Raw genomic sequence first — 22,730 nt, 5'->3', positions numbered from 1 at the left:
TAGGGGAATTTCATACGGAAGTTTACTCTTTCTTCAACGGGTGTTGTTTTACAGCAATATTTATACTTTCAATAGTCAGCTGTTGGTATGGATTGATACACCATAGTTTTTCTGGAGTTTAAATGTAATTGTTCTTGTTTTCATATTCTGATTTTTATATCCACAGGCGTTATTTATCAAATAGCACATGCAACAAGGCCTGACACCTTTTCCTTATTTTTAAGGTATCGATGTTTAAGAAATTACAACATCCTGTAAATTTGGTTGCGTAGGAATATGTGGCGTTACGCTCACTGGAAGGTAGCTTGCTTCATCGTCCTAAGTAGCAAAATGCCAACTGCCGCAAGTAAGTCTCATTTGAAGTAGTGTTTAATCATAGATGTAAATTGTAATTGTTGATTAAAGACCGCTCGTATTCAGTCTATACATCAGTGGTTCCCAAACTTTTTCTTTTTTTAATTCCGGTGAAAGCGTGTTGCCGCCTCAATTTATAAAGCGCTGGTATTAATATGCCGGAAAGTTGTCCAAGTAATCACGGGCACCGGCAAAAAAATTTGCAACGGGGGCAAATTTTGACACATACTTAAGCTATCAAATAATTATGCACATATCGGCATGAGGGAAAAGGGGGAGTGCTTTAAAAAAGTTGATCTACCGTTAAACAAGACAGTCTATCATTTTGTGGATCTTAGTAAATGCCAAAAAAACACGTTTATCCTTTTAAAAGATCAAGACCGTCTTTTATGTTTTAAAGTACAAATTTTTATGTACAATTTTGTGTACAGGCCCCACATAAGGGGGGTGAAGCCGGTGCACCGCACGGGGGCCCATAGTTATTAAGTTAATAATTACAAGGTCAAGCACGTGTTTTTATGTAACTTTTATGCAGACAGCCAGAGTCTCAGTGCAGCTAGGTTTGGAAACGTGAACTTTAATGGATTTACGGCTTTCTTCGACATAACTGGAACCACAAATGCGCAAATATTGTACGCACCAATGCATCGCTCCGATCCAAGCAGATTTAATTCTCTTTCTTTAACCACTGACATGACTTCTCAGCAGGTGGGTGTATCCATAAAATATTGTTAGCAAACTTGCCTTTGTTAGAGAAAAGGGTTGTCGTATTTCTTGCCTGTTCAAAAATGTTTCAGATTATGCTGTATTTATAGGTTTCTGGAATATCAAGTAACATGGTCTTCGAAGTTAAATTGCAAGCGACCTTGGGTGGTCAAAACGTACAAAGTCCTAGTAGTTTTGTCCGGACAGGTATGTCAAATCTATAATTTTGTGACACTTTAACCATGATGTTCAAAATCTTATTTGCTTTGTCACTTCATCCAATTGTCGTTGTTACACGGTTTCGAAAGACAGCAAGGACACCGATAAAAACCCAGTGGTTATCAAGTCGAGCGTGTAGTGATTTGAATGATGCTAAAGTTTGTTTTTTCGTATTGCAATGTAGCCTAATATAAATAATATCGTTTTCGCCGATTGAATGGCATCCTCAGTTCTAAAAAAATATACATCTACAAGTTATTTAGGGAATAAAAGATTACATTTTAATCGATATTATTTAGACTAAATTTGCAAAACGAAAATTACAGGCTGATTTAAGAGTACCGAAATTTTCAGTTTACTATGATTTAATGCCTATAGGTGTAGCCATGTACCCTCGGATTCCACTCTTTACATATTTTCAGCGCCCGCTGGCGTCACGATCGGATACATTCTACCGAGACCTACCTTTGCTGTGGTGATGTTCGAAAAGACGCCAGGCGCAACTGCATGGGAAGTCAGACACACAAACATGAGAACAGGAGTTGTGGAAAATTGCACTTGCGCGAACGGATCATACGCATATGTTGCAATGTAAGAGGGATTAGTAAATAATTCTTTTTTGTTTATACAGCAGGAAGCTGTAATCTGTGCTAACAACGCCAGACGCGGTGCCGAATAGCATCGTTTATATAGTTTAAAAAATAAAAATAAAAAGGCATTTAAATTATTTGCCCCATAAAATTGGCTGTTATGAAGCTTTACGGTATCCTCCAGATTAACTTCGCTGGATGCCAACACCAAATACCAGGTTCAAGTTCGTGTGGCTCAAGTTAATGGTTCCTTGAACTTCAGCGCTGAACAAAGTCCTTATGGCGCCTATTTTACTTTCACAACAGGTGCGGTGTCAAATTACTTTATTTTGCGCTTATGTTTGAGTTTACAAATAGTTTTGTTTATTACCATTCCTATGTTTTCATATAATTTGTTAAAACAAGTTGCTCTATTACCCTAGGTAAACTAACTCTATGCATTTTCAGAGCGACATTCGGCATTTGGCAGAGTCGTATTTAATGCAAGTAATCCTGCTGGCCCCGAAACCATGACACATCAAATTCAAGATACAATTAATGCCGCTTATGCCAACAACTCAAATGTTCACAGTGCAAACCTAATAACATTCGATACCAGGACGGTATCTAATTTTACCCATTATGAGATACTTGTTAACGAACCATCAGCACCAGACAATGCTTCCCTGGCAATTCCTGACACAACGTTTTACACAAATAGTCAAGTGCGATATGAAGGTAAATATTGTGATAGTATTTTCGCTTTTCTTCTACTGTTTTTAGAAACTCATGCTTAATCAAGACGGCAAAAACCAAAAGCCAAAACATTTAACAGAATGATATACAACCCACTGTTAGTGTCTATTAAATCGTTATATTCCTGGAACTTTAAAACCTAAAAAACAAAGTTGCATGCATGAAATTAATATACCGTTTGTTCGTTTTTATTAGTGTTGTTAAGGCTTTTGATGTTGTTTCTTTTACGCAGTAACGTCAAGAAGATATGACGTTTTTTTATCCTGGTTTATTGAAAGACTATCCGCATATTTCTACGTTCCGACCTCAAGTTGTATAACCTTTCCAGACCTGCGTAATTGGCTTTTGTTTACAAATCAAGGACCAAGAGAAAATTTTACATTTCCATCACTAAAACGAACTTCACTTACTGCTGTTAAAATAGAGTTTCTTACTACAAGTAAGTTTTTCGGGGGGACACAAATTGTGTAAAAAAATGCAATGTTGAATTTCTGGGCATTGGTTTAATTTTTATCAACTAATCCTAGATGCACCCTAAAAAGAATTTCAATTATGAAATTCTTGTCAATTTTTGATATGTCCACCTGGTTACATTTCATTAAACATCAGTTGACCAATTAAAACTAACAGGGCCTACAAGAAACCATTAACATTGTTTTCGCATTAGTTTTGAACATGACTAATTTTATTTCAAATCCAAAATATATTTCACCATGTTTGCTCATGTGAAAAAGCAGCTCATATTGACTTTGTTGAGTTATCTGTCTACCTACTTTTTTAGGTATTGCATTGGATGATGTAGCGGTTTTTACTCTGGAACCAAACACCTTGTACGGTATAGGACAAAACAACTTAGTCCGGGATTGTGAAAACATGCAGCCGTTTTACAGACGGGTTTATGAGCTAACAGACAACAAGCATTTTGGAAATTTTTTCACTCTATTTCACACGACTGGTACATACTTCGTAGGATAATAGATAGCCTACTACAGTATTTTTTCTGCACGCTAAAGAAATTTGATGTATGTTGTTGAGCTGTGCACAATATATGCTACATGGGTTTAACATCTGTTGCGGGTATATTTATTCGGTGATAGCCTACTGCAATCTTATAGGTTTTAGATTGCTCATTAAAATGAGAATAACTTTGTGTAGTGTATTGGATAATCAACAATCACTAGAGACTCAGTAAATAGTGACTTGTAATAACAGACTGTAAACTTTAAACAGTCCAAAGTCTTTAACCGTCATGAAAGATGCATATGTACCAAAGTAATGGGAATTTTCATTATCTTATAATCCATGAAAATGGGATAAAAGTACATGCTTAGATAAATTCACGGTTTGATAAAAATAGGTTAAGACAGTCTAGTCTACAAAACAATTAGGCCAGCATTCTAGACGACAATCAATAATAGTTTCAAGACTAATTCTAGTAATAATATATTAGGTGACATAATACAATAGGTACTCTTTTTTGAAACATATTAAAAAATACAGACCCTTCTTTGCGCAGACGATGCTCCATTGCCCTACGTGAACTTCACCAGTGTACCCGAAAACAATGGTGTAGCTGTCCGAGTTTCATTTTTATCTACTACCCTGGAAAGAGTAACCGAGTACATCTTCCAATATGTAGGATCAAATGGAACTACAATAAGCACTACCCTTGAAGAGTCTAATATTGATGGCTCCAATACTTTGACGGTAACATGGAAAAAGATGTCTTGGTTGTACTTTAAAGTGCAGTGCTCCTAAACCGTTGAAAAATTTCTCACAAGTAGAAAAAATATGCACATGCAGAGCGAAATTGTGCAATTCAATGGTGCCTTAATTGTTGTTTTAGGTTTTTGTCCATTTGCAAAAATCATAAATCTGATTATTTAATCGCAAAGTTAACTATTTTCAATCAGGTATTTATAATATACGACACTGTAGTGTTAATAAGGTGTCTCGGTACAAGCTATAAACCGAGTCACTTCAAATGTTCGCTGATGAGTCTCAAGGTTACAACCGCGTCACTACAAATTAAAGAAGGTATACCACCGTCCTTAACCTCCCAAGCTCCTGGGCTTGTCAGGACCGGAGTCCTGGAAACTCCACACACGTGTCTTGCACTTCGGTTCGTTTGTTTATTACTTCTGAAAGGCACAAGAAGGAACAGGGACAGAAAGAGAGGCAAGAGAAAAGATCGAAATGAACGAGTGCGGTTTATATATATACTCCGGATAAAGGCGTTAAATCGTACACATGTGCTCTTGCGATTGGCTCTTGCACAAATTCCCACACAAAGCAGCATCCAATCACAGCACGAGACAAAACATACGGTTAAAGCACATAAACACCAGATCACAAAGTTGCATCTGCATCCTAATTAACTGCGACAGGAAATATTACAAAGTCCGAACACGATTTGTCATTACAGTGGGATTTGGTTGCTATACATTTTAACTTCCTCGCAGCCTTTGAGCTAGCGAGTCAAAAACGAGCTATTTTGGTAAACAAATATTGCAAAGTTTGCACAAATTATGTCGCAACCGCTACAAAATACCCCCTGGCCATGTTTTTGAGCAATGGGCAATATATGGTCATTGCGGGATTGGGCATGAAAGTGGCACAAGAAAATACATGTCATACGCAACACAAAACAGTATACAATGGATAATTTGTTGATTTCTGATAATTTCTGGATCAACTACTCAAAAATACATAAGTTACAGCACAAAGGCAAGAATTTCTTCATTAAGCATTTAAAACAGCATGAGCATATACATTCAAAAACAAACAACATTCACTTTACACCACACCATTTATCGAATTTGATTATCGCATTTCGAGCGTAACGTTTTGTTCCTGGAGATTGATTGTCTCCAGTCTTCAGACACCTCAATCGCTGAAATTATGTGTCTGTCAGTATGGTGAATTTGAATGTCCCTTGCTTTTGATCACAATAGCGGTTCGAAGGCATGTCGCTTCTGAAACAACAAAATAACAAGCAGTATACCGAAATACAATGACATTTATTTCACACATAAGTTTTAATGTGTAACAATAGAACATAGTAATTACGGTAGAGCAGCGCATTTATTGCCTGAGATTTGAATTCAGTATTATGTGTTACAATTGGGCAGGCAATAAACTTGGCAATTGAAGCGTTAGTCTTGGCTGACTAAACTAGAAAAATTGTACAATAAATGAATACGTTTGATAAAGTAGAACATGAAATCAAGTTTTGGTTTAATGTAGGTTTGCCCCCAAGCTAGCCGATGTTCAGACTAACCCTTAAAATTGAGATGGTACTCAGGAGTATATTGATGTAAGTAATCATTCGCATAGCATTCATTCCTCGTGGGAAAATAATAAAAAGTACGTACGTGTATCGAGCCATGCTCGGAAGCTACGACAAGCTTCGATTGTTCGTTCTTTTGTAATGTATAGAAAGCGCCTATAGTTGGCGTATCATGCAATGATAATAAAAAAACAGAGAGCGCCTAGTTGGCATAGTAATGCAATAGTAATAAAGTAATTACCGCCTATTTGGCGTAGTAATACAATAATCGGACAAGTAATAAAGACCGCCTAGTTGGCTTATCATGCATGAACAAGAAGAACAATAAACGCCTAGTTGGCGCAACATGCGATGTAATAGCACGGTGGCATAAATAATATACTCCTATGGCTAGGCTAGTGGACAGCACCCACACGATTTGGTTGTTTTTATGGTTAAATTACGTGTTTCTTAAAATCGAGCGCACGAGGTCAACACAGTGGAAGGCCGATACAATTCTTTGTGCGCATATGATGTAACATGAGTTGTAAAAAGTTTTTCTTTCGTTAAACAAATATGCATACAAATAACAAATCAGCCAAGAATAGCACTTCAATATTTGCCCACCTGGTTTAAGAAAAGACATCGCACTGCGGTGTAACTGATCGAACGATGATATAGAAACATGATCCAAACGGTGAGAAACAAAAACAAACGTTCGACGTTGATGACAACACATAAAATACAGTTTTCTGCAAAAAGTAAAATGTTTACAAATTCTTAGCTTAAAGAAACAGTCCAGAAATTTGGACGGCAAACTTGTAATTCTTTTGGTCGCTTGTCGTAAACTTTGCTGACATCACTAGAGCTTTTCTCAAGTTATCATTCGTTAAACAGCAAATTTTATTCTCCTCACTCGAACGCTACCAAATTTTGTAGTGTTAAATACGGTTTGTCTCGGTACAAGCTATAAAACCGAGTCACTATAAATGTTCGCTGATGAGTCTCAAGGTTACAACCGCGTCACTACAAATTAAAGAAGGTATATCACCGTCCTTAACCTCCCAAGCTCCTGGGCTTGTCAGGACCGGAGTCCTGGAAACTCCACACACGTGTCTTGCACTTCGGTTCGTTTGTTTATTACTTCTGAAAGGCACAAGAAGGAACAGGGACAGAAAGAGAGGCAAGAGAAAAGATCGAAATGAACGAGTGCGGTTTATATATATACTCCGGATAAAGGCGTTAAATCGTACACATGTGCTCTTGCGATTGGCTCTTGCACAAATTCCCACACAAAGCAGCATCCAATCACAGCACGAGACAAAACACACGGTTAAAGCACATAAACACCAGATCACAAAGTTGCATCTGCATCCAAATTAACTGCGACAGGAAATATTACAAAGTCCGAACACGATTTGTCATTACAGTGGGATTTGGTTGCTATACATTTTAACTTCCTCGCAGCCTTTAAGCTAGCGAGTCAAAAACGAGCTATTTTGGTAAACAAATATTGCAAAGTTTGCACAAATTATGTCGCAACCGCTACAACACGATACATCGTTATAATAATAACATAGGGGGGAATGAACATTGGTGATTTCAGCTACCTTTTTGTTATGAAATATATAAGTTCTATGAGCTATATGGCCCACTAAACAATCTTTAATGGTTTACTGTTCGGTACATGTAGATAAAAAAACTTACAATTTTCATTATCACTGTGTAGACAACCCTTTGATATTTTTCATTGTAGTTTTCATTATTCTCTTTGACATGACTCGTTTTGTTTCAGGTGCGTTTGGAGGGTTTAAATGTTGACAGTTTAACTTTGGTGAGTGTGTCGGCGAGGTTCAGGAGCTTTGACGGAACAATATCTACATCCCATAGGCTTAACGATTTCAGTGTGATAACTGGTACGTGATATTGCTGCGACGAGAAATGTAATTCGCGTTCAACAAGGTTTAAAACTGCTGTTCTTAGCCGGGGACTTAGCCTACTAACGGTTGACGAAGCGATTTAATCTCAAGCCCTCTAAATCGTATTCTTACGGAATTATTTCGGCTATACTCGTATTTCTGATATCAACAAGTTGCGCCCAATTCCAAGTAAACGCCATCCCAGTACGTGGAAGAAACAGTCACGTAACGATCAGAGGCACACTCGGGAAACGATTAGAACAATCAAAGCGTAAATTAATGACATGGAAGAGGCGGGGCGATTATAGAAACGAACAAAAAGCAACTATTACAATAAGGGAATAGTGTGTGAAAAAACAAGGTATATGCCCAAAAGGTGGAAATATAAGCGACGAAGCAAAGCAATTAAACTTAATAATAATAAAGTAATAAATGTCGTTGGTACAGATACGCAATACACATCATTGCAAACGAAACGATTATAAGTGCACGTATACCTATAGGTGTGTGAAAATAAAGCAATCCAATAGTGAATAAATAACAAAAGGTGAAAGTGCTAAAATTTCGCCACAATATGGGTTTAGGTTCGATGTAGTAGACTGCGTCAGTTAATCACAACAAAGTGTCATACGACAGATGCTCTTGCAGCATGGGCGCCGGCAGAAAATGTTCCAACTAGAGTAGGGTTGCCATACGTCAGGATTTTCCCTGACATGTCAGGGAATTTAGTGTTTAAATCTGCGTCAGGGAGAAATGTTAAAATGTACTTAAAAGTCAGGAATTTAAGAGAACAAAATATATGCTATGAAATTAATGTACCAACAGAAAAAGTTTCTAGTAATTCGCTACAATCGCGTCTATGCCATGAAGCGTGAAGAGGTAAACTGCTGGCGCGCATGTTAACGCACAAGCTAACTGTTTCGTTTTGCAGTGTTTGTGCGCGCGTAACAATACTTGTTTGTTACTGGTTGTCTAACAATACTCCGTTAAATACAAAAATCAAAATCCGCGTCTCAAGAAAACACAGCATTCGATGCTACGTGTGAACGTGGGAAGTTTCATTTGCTTTAACATAAAACTAACTAACAACATAAAGTCGAATGTCGTGGGACAGAAAAACGTTTTCAAAGTGGCATTTTATTTCAAATTAAAAAAGGTGATTCCCAGTGTTTGTTTTTTTTCTGTGTGAAATTGGTCCGAACGGTTTTTAGAGTGGGAAAGGTTGGCGACTCCTGATATATGTGCTTATTGTTTTAAGGATAGTAAGAGTAATGAGCTTAGCCTAATAAACTTAACTAAACAGAAGCCTATACGCAGAAAGTTAATTGGCAAGGATCAGAGTATCGTATCTAACGTTTTCTCGTGTCGCCGTCCGTGTGACTTTCGAATATTCAAAATTAATTCCGTAATAGAAGTGTTTGGATCGCAAAATGATTAACGCTCAAACTAGGGTCCGGGGTCCTTTAGGGGCCCGTGAGGCAATTTTGCGGGGACTGCGAAAAGGTGGAGGTAATTCTATATTCTTATTTGGCGTCAGTTTGTGCAACTGAATAAGTTTAAATCAAAATGAAAGTGAGAATCGACCGTCTCTATTGCTAACCAATAGGCTTTATTGCATGACAACTAACACAAATGCAATTGTTCGCGCACAACTGTGATGTTTTGTCTTGTCTGTGATGTCAGATTTGGATCATTGTTATGCGCAATTTTGCATAACTAGCTAAATTCCTGCAATCAATTTTCGTTTTTCTGAAATACACATTTTGGATTAAGAACCGCGAGCCCTCGAAATAATGGCAAAGGGACCGTTTAGAAAAAATAATGAAAAAGTTTGCGAACCACTGGGTTAACGCCACTGAGATAAATTTTGTCAGGGATTGTGTATCATAAAATATGGCAACCCTAAACTAGACGAAACATTTAATGGCCATTACGTCTGTAGTTCATCCTAAAATACTGCGGATTACGTTTGTAATTTATCCTGTGCAGTTGTACGTTAACAAACGCCGTGACATTTATTTATTTGTTTTTATTTTGTTCTTATTTACTATTTAAACATGGCAAAGATGTAAAATTATCGTTTACAGATCTTGATGAATGTGAAATAAATCACAACTGCAATGCGAATGCCCACTGCACCAACACTCTTGGAAGCTTCGAATGTACATGCAACCCAGGCTATAATGGAAATGGATTTAATTGCACTGATACCGATGAATGTTTAATTTCACCATGTGACACAAATGGCGAATGTAACAATACAAAAGGAAGTTTTGAGTGTACTTGCAACCTTGGTTACCATGGAAATGGATTTAATTGCAATGATACTAATGAGTGTTTAAGTTCACCATGTGACGCAAATGGTGAATGTAACAATACAGATGGAAGTTTTGAGTGCACTTGTAATACTGGTTACAATGGAAATGGATTTAATTGCAATGATACTGATGAGTGTTTAATTTCACCATGTGATACAAATGGTGAATGTAACAATACAGATGGAAGTTTTGAGTGCACTTGTAATACTGGTTACAATGGAAATGGATTTAATTGCAATGATACTGATGAGTGTTTAATTTCACCATGTGATACAAATGGTGAATGTAACAATACAGATGGAAGTTTTGAGTGCCATTGTAATACTGGTTACCATGGAAATGGATTTAACTGCAATGATACTGATGAGTGTTTAATTTCACCATGTGATACAAATGGTGAATGTAACAATACAGATGGAAGTTTTGAGTGCCATTGTAATACTGGTTACCATGGAAATGGATTCAACTGCAATGATACTGATGAGTGTTTAATTTTACCATGTGACACTAATGCAACATGTAACAATACAGAAGGGAGATTTGAGTGCACTTGTAATACTGGTTACCATGGAAATGGATTTGATTGCAATGATACTGATGAGTGTTTAATTTCACCATGTGACACAAATGCAACATGTAACAATACAAATGGAAGTTTTGAGTGCACATGCAACCTTGGTTACCATGGAAATGGATTTGATTGCAATGATACTGATGAGTGTTGAAGTTCAGCATGTGACACAAATGGTGAATGTAACAATACAAATGGAAGTTTTGAGTGTACTTGCAACCTTGGTTACCATGGAAATGGATTTAATTGCAATGATACTGATGAGTGTTTAATTTCACCATGTGACACAAATGCAACATGTAACAATACAGATGGAAGTTTTGAGTGCACTTGTAATACTGGTTACCATGGAAATGGATTTAATTGCAATGATACTGATGAGTGTTTAATTTCACCATGTGACACAAATGCAACGTGTAACAATACAGATGGAAGTTTTGAGTGCACTTGTAATGCTGGTTACAATGGAAATGGATTTAACTGCAATGATACTGATGAGTGTTTAATTTCACCATGTGATACAAATGCAACATGTAACAATACAGATGGAAGTTTTGAGTGCCATTGTAATACTGGTTACCATGGAAATGGATTTAACTGCAATGATACTGATGAGTGTTTAATTTCACCATGTGATACAAATGGTGAATGTAACAATACAGATGGAAGTTTTGAGTGCCATTGTAATACTGGTTACCATGGAAATGGATTCAACTGCAATGATACTGATGAGTGTTTAAGTTCACAATGTGACACAGATGCAAAATGTAACAATACAGATGGAAGTTTTGAGTGTACATGCAACCTTGGTTACCATGGAAATGGATTTGATTGCAATGATACTGATGAGTGTTTAAGTTCAGCATGTGACACAAATGGTGAATGTAACAATACAAATGGAAGTTTTGAGTGTACTTGCAACCTTGGTTACCATGGAAATGGATTTAATTGCAATGATACTGATGAGTGTTTAATTTCACCATGTGACACAAATGCAACATGTAACAATACAGATGGAAGTTTTGAGTGCACTTGTAATACTGGTTACCATGGAAATGGATTTAATTGCAATGATACTGATGAGTGTTTAATTTCACCATGTGACACAAATGCAACGTGTAACAATACAGATGGAAGTTTTGAGTGCACTTGTAATGCTGGTTACAATGGAAATGGATTTAACTGCAATGATACTGATGAGTGTTTAATTTCACCATGTGATACAAATGCAACATGTAACAATACAGATAGAAGTTTTGAGTGCCATTGTAATACTGGTTACCATGGAAATGGATTTAACTGCAATGATACTGATGAGTGTTTAATTTCACCATGTGATACAAATGGTGAATGTAACAATACAGATGGAAGTTTTGAGTGCCATTGTAATACTGGTTACCATGGAAATGGATTCAACTGCAATGATACTGATGAGTGTTTAAGTTCACAATGTGACACAGATGCAAAATGTAACAATACAGATGGAAGTTTTGAGTGTACATGCAACCTTGGTTACCATGGAAATGGATTTGATTGCAATGATACTGATGAGTGTTTAAGTCCACCATGTGACACAAATGGTGAATGTAACAATACAGAAGGGAGTTTTGAGTGCACTTGTAATACTGGTTACCATGGAAATGGATTTGATTGCAATGATACTGATGAGTGTTTAATTTTACCATGTGACACAAATGCAACATGTAACAATACAAATGGAAGTTTTGAGTGCACATGCAACCTTGGTTACCATGGAAATGGATTTGATTGCAATGATACTGATGAGTGTTTAATTTCACCATGTGACACAAATGGTGAATGTAACAATATAGATGGAAGTTTTGAGTGTACTTGTAATACTGGTTACCATGGAAATGGATTTAATTGCAATGATACTGATGAGTGTTTAATTTCACCATGTGACACAAATGCAACATGTAACAATACAGATGGAAGTTTTGAGTGCACTTGTAATACTGGTTACCATGGAAATGGATTTAATTGCAATGATACTGATGAGTGTTTAATTTCACCATGTGACACAAATGCAACATGTAACAATACAGATGGAAGTTTTGAGTGCATTTGCAATACTGGTTACAATGGAAATGGATTTGATTGCAATGATACTGATGAGTGTTTAATTTCACCATGTGATACAAATGGTGAATGTAACAATACAGATGGACGTTTTGAGTGCACGTGCAACCTTGGTTACCATGGAAATGGATTTACTTGCAATGATACTGATGAGTGTTTAAGTTCAGCATGTGACACAAATGGTGAATGTAACAATATAGATGGAAGTTTTGAGTGTACTTGTAATACTGGTTACCATGGAAATGGATTTAATTGCAATGATACTGATGAGTGTTTAATTTCACCATGTGACACAAATGCAACATGTAACAATACAGATGGAAGTTTTGAGTGCACTTGTAATACTGGTTACCATGGAAATGGATTTAATTGCAATGATACTGATGAGTGTTTAATTTCACCATGTGACACAAATGCAACATGTAACAATACAGATGGAAGTTTTGAGTGCATTTGCAATACTGGTTACAATGGAAATGGATTTGATTGCAATGATACTGATGAGTGTTTAATTTCACCATGTGATACAAATGGTGAATGTAACAATACAGATGGACGTTTTGAGTGCACGTGCAACCTTGGTTACCATGGAAATGGATTTACTTGCAATGATACTGATGAGTGTTTAAGTTCAGCATGTGACACAAATGGTGAATGTAACAATACAAATGGAAGTTTTGAGTGTACTTGCAACCTTGGTTACCATGGAAATGGATTTAATTGCAATGATACTGATGAGTGTTTAATTTCACCATGTGACACAAATGCAACATGTAACAATACAGATGGAAGTTTTGAGTGCACTTGTAATACTGGTTACCATGGAAATGGATTTAATTGCAATGATACTGATGAGTGTTTAATTTCACCATGTGACACAAATGCAACGTGTAACAATACAGATGGAAGTTTTGAGTGCACTTGTAATGCTGGTTACAATGGAAATGGATTTAACTGCAATGATACTGATGAGTGTTTAATTTCACCATGTGATACAAATGCAACATGTAACAATACAGATAGAAGTTTTGAGTGCCATTGTAATACTGGTTACCATGGAAATGGATTTAACTGCAATGATACTGATGAGTGTTTAATTTCACCATGTGATACAAATGGTGAATGTAACAATACAGATGGAAGTTTTGAGTGCCATTGTAATACTGGTTACCATGGAAATGGATTCAACTGCAATGATACTGATGAGTGTTTAAGTTCACAATGTGACACAGATGCAAAATGTAACAATACAGATGGAAGTTTTGAGTGTACATGCAACCTTGGTTACCATGGAAATGGATTTGATTGCAATGATACTGATGAGTGTTTAAGTCCACCATGTGACACTAATGCAACATGTAACAATACAGAAGGGAGTTTTGAGTGCACTTGTAATACTGGTTACCATGGAAATGGATTTGATTGCAATGATACTGATGAGTGTTTAATTTTACCATGTGACACAAATGCAACATGTAACAATACAAATGGAAGTTTTGAGTGCACATGCAACCTTGGTTACCATGGAAATGGATTTGATTGCAATGATACTGATGAGTGTTTAAGTTCACCATGTGACACAAATGGTGAATGTAACAATATAGATGGAAGTTTTGAGTGTACTTGTAATACTGGTTACCATGGAAATGGATTTAATTGCAATGATACTGATGAGTGTTTAATTTCACCATGTGACACAAATGCAACATGTAACAATACAGATGGAAGTTTTGAGTGCACTTGTAATACTGGTTACCATGGAAATGGATTTAATTGCAATGATACTGATGAGTGTTTAATTTCACCATGTGACACAAATGCAACATGTAACAATACAGATGGAAGTTTTGAGTGCATTTGCAATACTGGTTACAATGGAAATGGATTTGATTGCAATGATACTGATGAGTGTTTAATTTCACCATGTGATACAAATGGTGAATGTAACAATACAGATGGACGTTTTGAGTGCACGTGCAACCTTGGTTACCATGGAAATGGATTTACTTGCAATGATACTGATGAGTGTTTAAGTTCAACATGTGACGAAAATGCAAAATGTAACAATACAAATGGAAGTTTTGAGTGTACTTGCAACCTTGGCTACTATGGAAATGGATTCAATTGCAATGATACTGATGAGTGTTTAAGTTCACCATGTGATACAAATGGTGAATGTAACAATACAGATGGAAGTTTTGAGTGCACGTGCAACCTTGGTTACCATGGAAATGGATTTAACTGCAATGATACTGATGAGTGTTTAATTTCACCATGTGATACAAATGCAACATGTAACAATACAGATGGAAGTTTTAAGTGTACTTGCAACCTTGGTTACCATGGAAATGGATTTAATTGCAATGATATCGATGAGTGTTTAATTTCACTATGTGACGCAAATGCAACATGTAACAATACAGATGGAAGTTTTGAGTGCACTTGTAATACTGGTTACCATGGAAATGGATTTAATTGCAGTGATACTGATGAGTGCTTAAGTTCACCATGTGACACAAATGGTGAATGTAGCAATACAGATGGAAGTTTTGAGTGCATTTGCAATACTGGTTACAATGGAAATGGATTTGATTGCAATGATACTGATGAGTGTTTAATTTCACCATGTGATACAAATGGTGAATGTAACAATACAGATGGAAGTTTTGAGTGCACGTGCAACCTTGGTTACCATGGAAATGGATTTGATTGCAATGATACTGATGAGTGTTTAATTTTACCATGTGACACAAATGCAACATGTAACAATACAGATGGAAGTTTTGAGTGCACTTGTAATACTGGTTACCATGGAAATGGATTTAATTGCAATGATACTGATGAGTGCTTAAGTTTACCATGTGACACAAATGGTAAATGTAACAATGCAGATGGAAGTTTTGAGTGTACTTGTAATACTGGTTACCATGGAAATGGATTTAATTGCAATGATACTGATGAGTGTTTAATTTCACCATGTGACACAAATGCAGAATGTAACAATACAGATGGAAGTTTTGAGTGCACTTGTAATACTGGTTACGATGGAAATGGATTTAATTGCAATGATACCAATGAGTGTTTAATTTCACCATGTGACACAAATGCAATATGTAACAATACAGATGGAAGTTTTGAGTGTACTTGCAACCTTGGTTACCATGGAAATGGATTTAATTGCAATGATACTAATGAGTGTTTAAGTTCACCATGTGACGCAAATGGTGAATGTAACAATACAGATGGAAGTTTTGAGTGCACTTGTAATACTGGTTACAATGGAAATGGATTTAATTGCAATGATACTGATGAGTGTTTAATTTCACCATGTGATACAAATGGTGAATGTAACAATACAGATGGAAGTTTTGAGTGCACTTGTAATACTGGTTACAATGGAAATGGATTTAATTGCAATGATACTGATGAGTGTTTAATTTCACCATGTGATACAAATGGTGAATGTAACAATACAGATGGAAGTTTTGAGTGCCATTGTAATACTGGTTACCATGGAAATGGATTTAACTGCAATGATACTGATGAGTGTTTAATTTCACCATGTGATACAAATGGTGAATGTAACAATACAGATGGAAGTTTTGAGTGCCATTGTAATACTGGTTACCATGGAAATGGATTCAACTGCAATGATACTGATGAGTGTTTAATTTTACCATGTGACACTAATGCAACATGTAACAATACAGAAGGGAGATTTGAGTGCACTTGTAATACTGGTTACCATGGAAATGGATTTGATTGCAATGATACTGATGAGTGTTTAATTTCACCATGTGACACAAATGCAACATGTAACAATACAAATGGAAGTTTTGAGTGCACATGCAACCTTGGTTACCATGGAAATGGATTTGATTGCAATGATACTGATGAGTGTTGAAGTTCAGCATGTGACACAAATGGTGAATGTAACAATACAAATGGAAGTTTTGAGTGTACTTGCAACCTTGGTTACCATGGAAATGGATTTAATTGCAATGATACTGATGAGTGTTTAATTTCACCATGTGACACAAATGCAACATGTAACAATACAGATGGAAGTTTTGAGTGCACTTGTAATACTGGTTACCATGGAAATGGATTTAATTGCAATGATACTGATGAGTGTTTAATTTCACCATGTGACACAAATGCAACGTGTAACAATACAGATGGAAGTTTTGAGTGCACTTGTAATGCTGGTTACAATGGAAATGGATTTAACTGCAATGATACTGATGAGTGTTTAATTTCACCATGTGATACAAATGCAACATGTAACAATACAGATGGAAGTTTTGAGTGCCATTGTAATACTGGTTACCATGGAAATGGATTTAACTGCAATGATACTGATGAGTGTTTAAGTTCACCATGTGATACAAATGGTGAATGTAACAATACAGATGGAAGTTTTGAGTGCCATTGTAATACTGGTTACCATGGAAATGGATTCAACTGCAATGATACTGATGAGTGTTTAAGTTCACAATGTGACACAGATGCAAAATGTAACAATACAGATGGAAGTTTTGAGTGTACATGCAACCTTGGTTACCATGGAAATGGATTTGATTGCAATGATACTGATGAGTGTTTAAGTTCAGCATGTGACACAAATGGTGAATGTAACAATACAAATGGAAGTTTTGAGTGTACTTGCAACCTTGGTTACCATGGAAATGGATTTAATTGCAATGATACTGATGAGTGTTTAATTTCACCATGTGACACAAATGCAACATGTAACAATACAGATGGAAGTTTTGAGTGCACTTGTAATACTGGTTACCATGGAAATGGATTTAATTGCAATGATACTGATGAGTGTTTAATTTCACCATGTGACACAAATGCAACGTGTAACAATACAGATGGAAGTTTTGAGTGCACTTGTAATGCTGGTTACAATGGAAATGGATTTAACTGCAATGATACTGATGAGTGTTTAATTTCACCATGTGATACAAATGGTGAATGTAACAATACAGATAGAAGTTTTGAGTGCCATTGTAATACTGGTTACCATGGAAATGGATTTAACTGCAATGATACTGATGAGTGTTTAATTTCACCATGTGATACAAATGGTGAATGTAACAACACAGATGGAAGTTTTGAGTGCCATTGTAATACTGGTTACCATGGAAATGGATTCAACTGCAATGATACTGATGAGTGTTTAAGTTCACAATGTGACACAGATGCAAAATGTAACAATACAGATGGAAGTTTTGAGTGTACATGCAACCTTGGTTACCATGGAAATGGATTTGATTGCAATGATACTGATGAGTGTTTAAGTCCACCATGTGACACTAATGCAACATGTAACAATACAGAAGGGAGTTTTGAGTGCACTTGTAATACTGGTTACCATGGAAATGGATTTGATTGCAATGATACTGATGAGTGTTTAATTTTACCATGCGACACAAATGCAACATGTAACAATACAAATGGAAGTTTTGAGTGCACATGCAACCTTGGTTACCATGGAAATGGATTTGATTGCAATGATACTGATGAGTGTTTAAGTTCACCATGTGACACAAATGGTGAATGTAACAATATAGATGGAAGTTTTGAGTGTACTTGTAATACTGGTTACCATGGAAATGGATTTAATTGCAATGATACTGATGAGTGTTTAATTTCACCATGTGACACAAATGCAACATGTAACAATACAGATGGAAGTTTTGAGTGCACTTGTAATACTGGTTACCATGGAAATGGATTTAATTGCAATGATACTGATGAGTGTTTAATTTCACCATGTGACACAAATGCAACATGTAACAATACAGATGGAAGTTTTGAGTGCATTTGCAATACTGGTTACAATGGAAATGGATTTGATTGCAATGATACTGATGAGTGTTTAATTTCACCATGTGATACAAATGGTGAATGTAACAATACAGATGGACGTTTTGAGTGCACGTGCAACCTTGGTGCCATGGAAATGGATTTACTTGCAATGATTCTGATGAGTGTTTAAGTTCAACATGTGACGAAAATGCAAAATGTAACAATACAAATGGAAGTTTTGAGTGTACTTGCAACCTTGGCTACTATGGAAATGGATTCAATTGCAATGATACTGATGAGTGTTTAAGTTCACCATGTGATACAAATGGTGAATGTAACAATACAGATGGAAGTTTTGAGTGCACGTGCAACCTTGGTTACCATGGAAATGGATTTAACTGCAATGATACTGATGAGTGTTTAATTTCACCATGTGATACAAATGCAACATGTAACAATACAGATGGAAGTTTTAAGTGTACTTGCAACCTTGGTTACCATGGAAATGGATTTAATTGCAATGATATCGATGAGTGTTTAATTTCACTATGTGACGCAAATGCAACATGTAACAATACAGATGGAAGTTTTGAGTGCACTTGTAATACTGGTTACCATGGAAATGGATTTAATTGCAATGATACTGATGAGTGCTTAAGTTCACCATGTGACACAAATGGTGAATGTAGCAATACAGATGGAAGTTTTGAGTGCATTTGCAATACTGGTTACAATGGAAATGGATTTGATTGCAATGATACTGATGAGTGTTTAATTTCACCATGTGATACAAATGGTGAATGTAACAATACAGATGGAAGTTTTGAGTGCACGTGCAACCTTGGTTACCATGGAAATGGATTTGATTGCAATGATACTGATGAGTGTTTAAGTTCACCATGTGACACAAATGGTGAATGTAACAATACAAATGGAAGTTTTGAGTGTACTTGTAATACTGGTTACCATGGAAATGGATTTAATTGCAATGATACTGATGAGTGTTTAATTTTACCATGTGACACAAATGCAACATGTAACAATACAGATGGAAGTTTTGAGTGCACTTGTAATACTGGTTACCATGGAAATGGATTTAATTGCAATGATACTGATGAGTGCTTAAGTTTACCATGTGACACAAATGGTAAATGTAACAATGCAGATGGAAGTTTTGAGTGTACTTGTAATACTGGTTACCATGGAAATGGATTTAATTGCAATGATACTGATGAGTGTTTAATTTCACCATGTGACACAAATGCAGAATGTAACAATACAGATGGAAGTTTTGAGTGCACTTGTAATACTGGTTACGATGGAAATGGATTTAATTGCAATGATACCAATGAGTGTTTAATTTCACCATGTGACACAAATGCAATATGTAACAATACAGATGGAAGTTTTGAGTGTACTTGCAACCTTGGTTACCATGGAAATGGATTTAATTGCAATGATACTGAGGAGTGTTTAAGTTCACCATGTGATACAAATGCAACATGTAACAATACAGATGGAAGTTTTGAGTGCACTTGTAATACTGGTTACCATGGAAATGGATTTAATTGCAATGATACTGATGAGTGTTTAAGTTCACCATGTGACACAAATGGTGAATGTCACAATACAGATGGAAGTTTTGAGTGCATTTGCAATACTGGTTACAATGGAAATGGATTTAATTGCAATGATACTGATGAGTGTTTAATTTCACCATGTGACACTAATGCAACATGTAACAATACAGATGGAAGTTTTGGGTGCACTTGTAATACTGGTTACAATGGAAATGGATTTAATTGCAATGATACTGTTAAGTGTTTAATTTCACCATGTAACACAAATGCAACATGTAACAATACAGATGGAAGTTTTAAGTGCACATGCAACCTTGGTTACCATGGAAATGGATTTAACTGCAATGATACTGATGAGTGTTTAATTTCACCATGTGATACAAATGGTGAATGTAACAATACAGATGGAAGTTTTGAGTGCAAGTGCAACCTTGGTTACCATGGAAATGGATTTAATTGCAATGATACCGATGAGTGTTTAATTTTACCATGTGACACAAATGCAATATGTAACAATACAGATGGAAGTTTTGAGTGCACTTGCAACCTTGGTTACCATGGAAATGGATTTAATTGCAATGATACTGATGAGTGTTTAATTTCACCATGTGATACAAATGGTGAATGTAACAATACAGATGGAAGTTTTGAGTGCCATTGTAATACTGGTTACCATGGAAATGGATTCAACTGCAATGATACTGATGAGTGTTTAATTTTACCATGTGACACTAATGCAACATGTAACAATACAGAAGGGAGATTTGAGTGCACTTGTAATACTGGTTACCATGGAAATGGATTTGATTGCAATGATACTGATGAGTGTTTAATTTCACCATGTGACACAAATGCAACATGTAACAATACAAATGGAAGTTTTGAGTGCACATGCAACCTTGGTTACCATGGAAATGGATTTGATTGCAATGATACTGATGAGTGTTGAAGTTCAGCATGTGACACAAATGGTGAATGTAACAATACAAATGGAAGTTTTGAGTGTACTTGCAACCTTGGTTACCATGGAAATGGATTTAATTGCAATGATACTGATGAGTGTTTAATTTCACCATGTGACACAAATGCAACATGTAACAATACAGATGGAAGTTTTGAGTGCACTTGTAATACTGGTTACCATGGAAATGGATTTAATTGCAATGATACTGATGAGTGTTTAATTTCACCATGTGACACAAATGCAACGTGTAACAATACAGATGGAAGTTTTGAGTGCACTTGTAATGCTGGTTACAATGGAAATGGATTTAACTGCAATGATACTGATGAGTGTTTAATTTCACCATGTGATACAAATGCAACATGTAACAATACAGATGGAAGTTTTGAGTGCCATTGTAATACTGGTTACCATGGAAATGGATTTAACTGCAATGATACTGATGAGTGTTTAAGTTCACCATGTGATACAAATGGTGAATGTAACAATACAGATGGAAGTTTTGAGTGCCATTGTAATACTGGTTACCATGGAAATGGATTCAACTGCAATGATACTGATGAGTGTTTAAGTTCACAATGTGACACAGATGCAAAATGTAACAATACAGATGGAAGTTTTGAGTGTACATGCAACCTTGGTTACCATGGAAATGGATTTGATTGCAATGATACTGATGAGTGTTTAAGTTCAGCATGTGACACAAATGGTGAATGTAACAATACAAATGGAAGTTTTGAGTGTACTTGCAACCTTGGTTACCATGGAAATGGATTTGATTGCAATGATACTGATGAGTGTTTAAGTCCACCATGTGACACTAATGCAACATGTAACAATACAGAAGGGAGTTTTGAGTGCACTTGTAATACTGGTTACCATGGAAATGGATTTAACTGCAATGATACTGATGAGTGTTTAATTTCACCATGTGATACAAATGGTGAATGTAACAATACAGATGGAAGTTTTGAGTGCCATTGTAATACTGGTTACCATGGAAATGGATTCAACTGCAATGATACTGATGAGTGTTTAAGTTCACAATGTGACACAGATGCAAAATGTAACAATACAGATGGAAGTTTTGAGTGTACATGCAACCTTGGTTACCATGGAAATGGATTTGATTGCAATGATACTGATGAGTGTTTAAGTCCACCATGTGACACTAATGCAACATGTAACAATACAGAAGGGAGTTTTGAGTGCACTTGTAATACTGGTTACCATGGAAATGGATTTGATTGCAATGATACTGATGAGTGTTTAATTTTACCATGCGACACAAATGCAACATGTAACAATACAAATGGAAGTTTTGAGTGCACATGCAACCTTGGTTACCATGGAAATGGATTTGATTGCAATGATACTGATGAGTGTTTAAGTTCACCATGTGACACAAATGGTGAATGTAACAATATAGATGGAAGTTTTGAGTGTACTTGTAATACTGGTTACCATGGAAATGGATTTAATTGCAATGATACTGATGAGTGTTTAATTTCACCATGTGACACAAATGCAACATGTAACAATACAGATGGAAGTTTTGAGTGCACTTGTAATACTGGTTACCATGGA

At 36.1% G+C, this 22,730-nt stretch overlaps 2 protein-coding genes across 2 annotated transcripts; both read left to right on the top strand.

The window, feature by feature from the left end:
- The first annotated feature begins 234 nt into the window (after positions 1-234).
- Positions 235-1,609, top strand: LOC145228244 (uncharacterized). Its single transcript, XM_080093240.1, has 4 exons — positions 235-346; positions 890-1,062; positions 1,170-1,266; positions 1,605-1,609. Exons 1-4 carry the CDS (start codon positions 277-279, stop codon positions 1,607-1,609), a joined length of 345 nt encoding a protein of 114 aa, XP_079949366.1. The 5' UTR covers positions 235-276.
- A 4,947-nt stretch (positions 1,610-6,556) lies between these two features.
- LOC145228243 (uncharacterized) lies at positions 6,557-16,683 on the top strand. The gene is made up of 5 exons (XM_080093239.1): positions 6,557-6,568; positions 7,667-7,787; positions 9,878-10,024; positions 10,841-11,914; positions 14,969-16,683. The coding sequence occupies exons 1-5, from the start codon at positions 6,557-6,559 to the stop codon at positions 16,681-16,683; spliced, it is 3,069 nt and encodes a 1,022-aa protein (XP_079949365.1).
- Positions 16,684-22,730: the final 6,047 nt, after the last annotated feature.

This window comes from Phallusia mammillata, chromosome 5 (assembly GCF_965637545.1).
Source record: "Phallusia mammillata chromosome 5, kaPhaMamm4.hap1.1, whole genome shotgun sequence".
Lineage (NCBI taxonomy): Eukaryota > Metazoa > Chordata > Ascidiacea > Phlebobranchia > Ascidiidae > Phallusia > Phallusia mammillata.
This window is presented reverse-complemented; position numbering and strand designations above follow the sequence as displayed.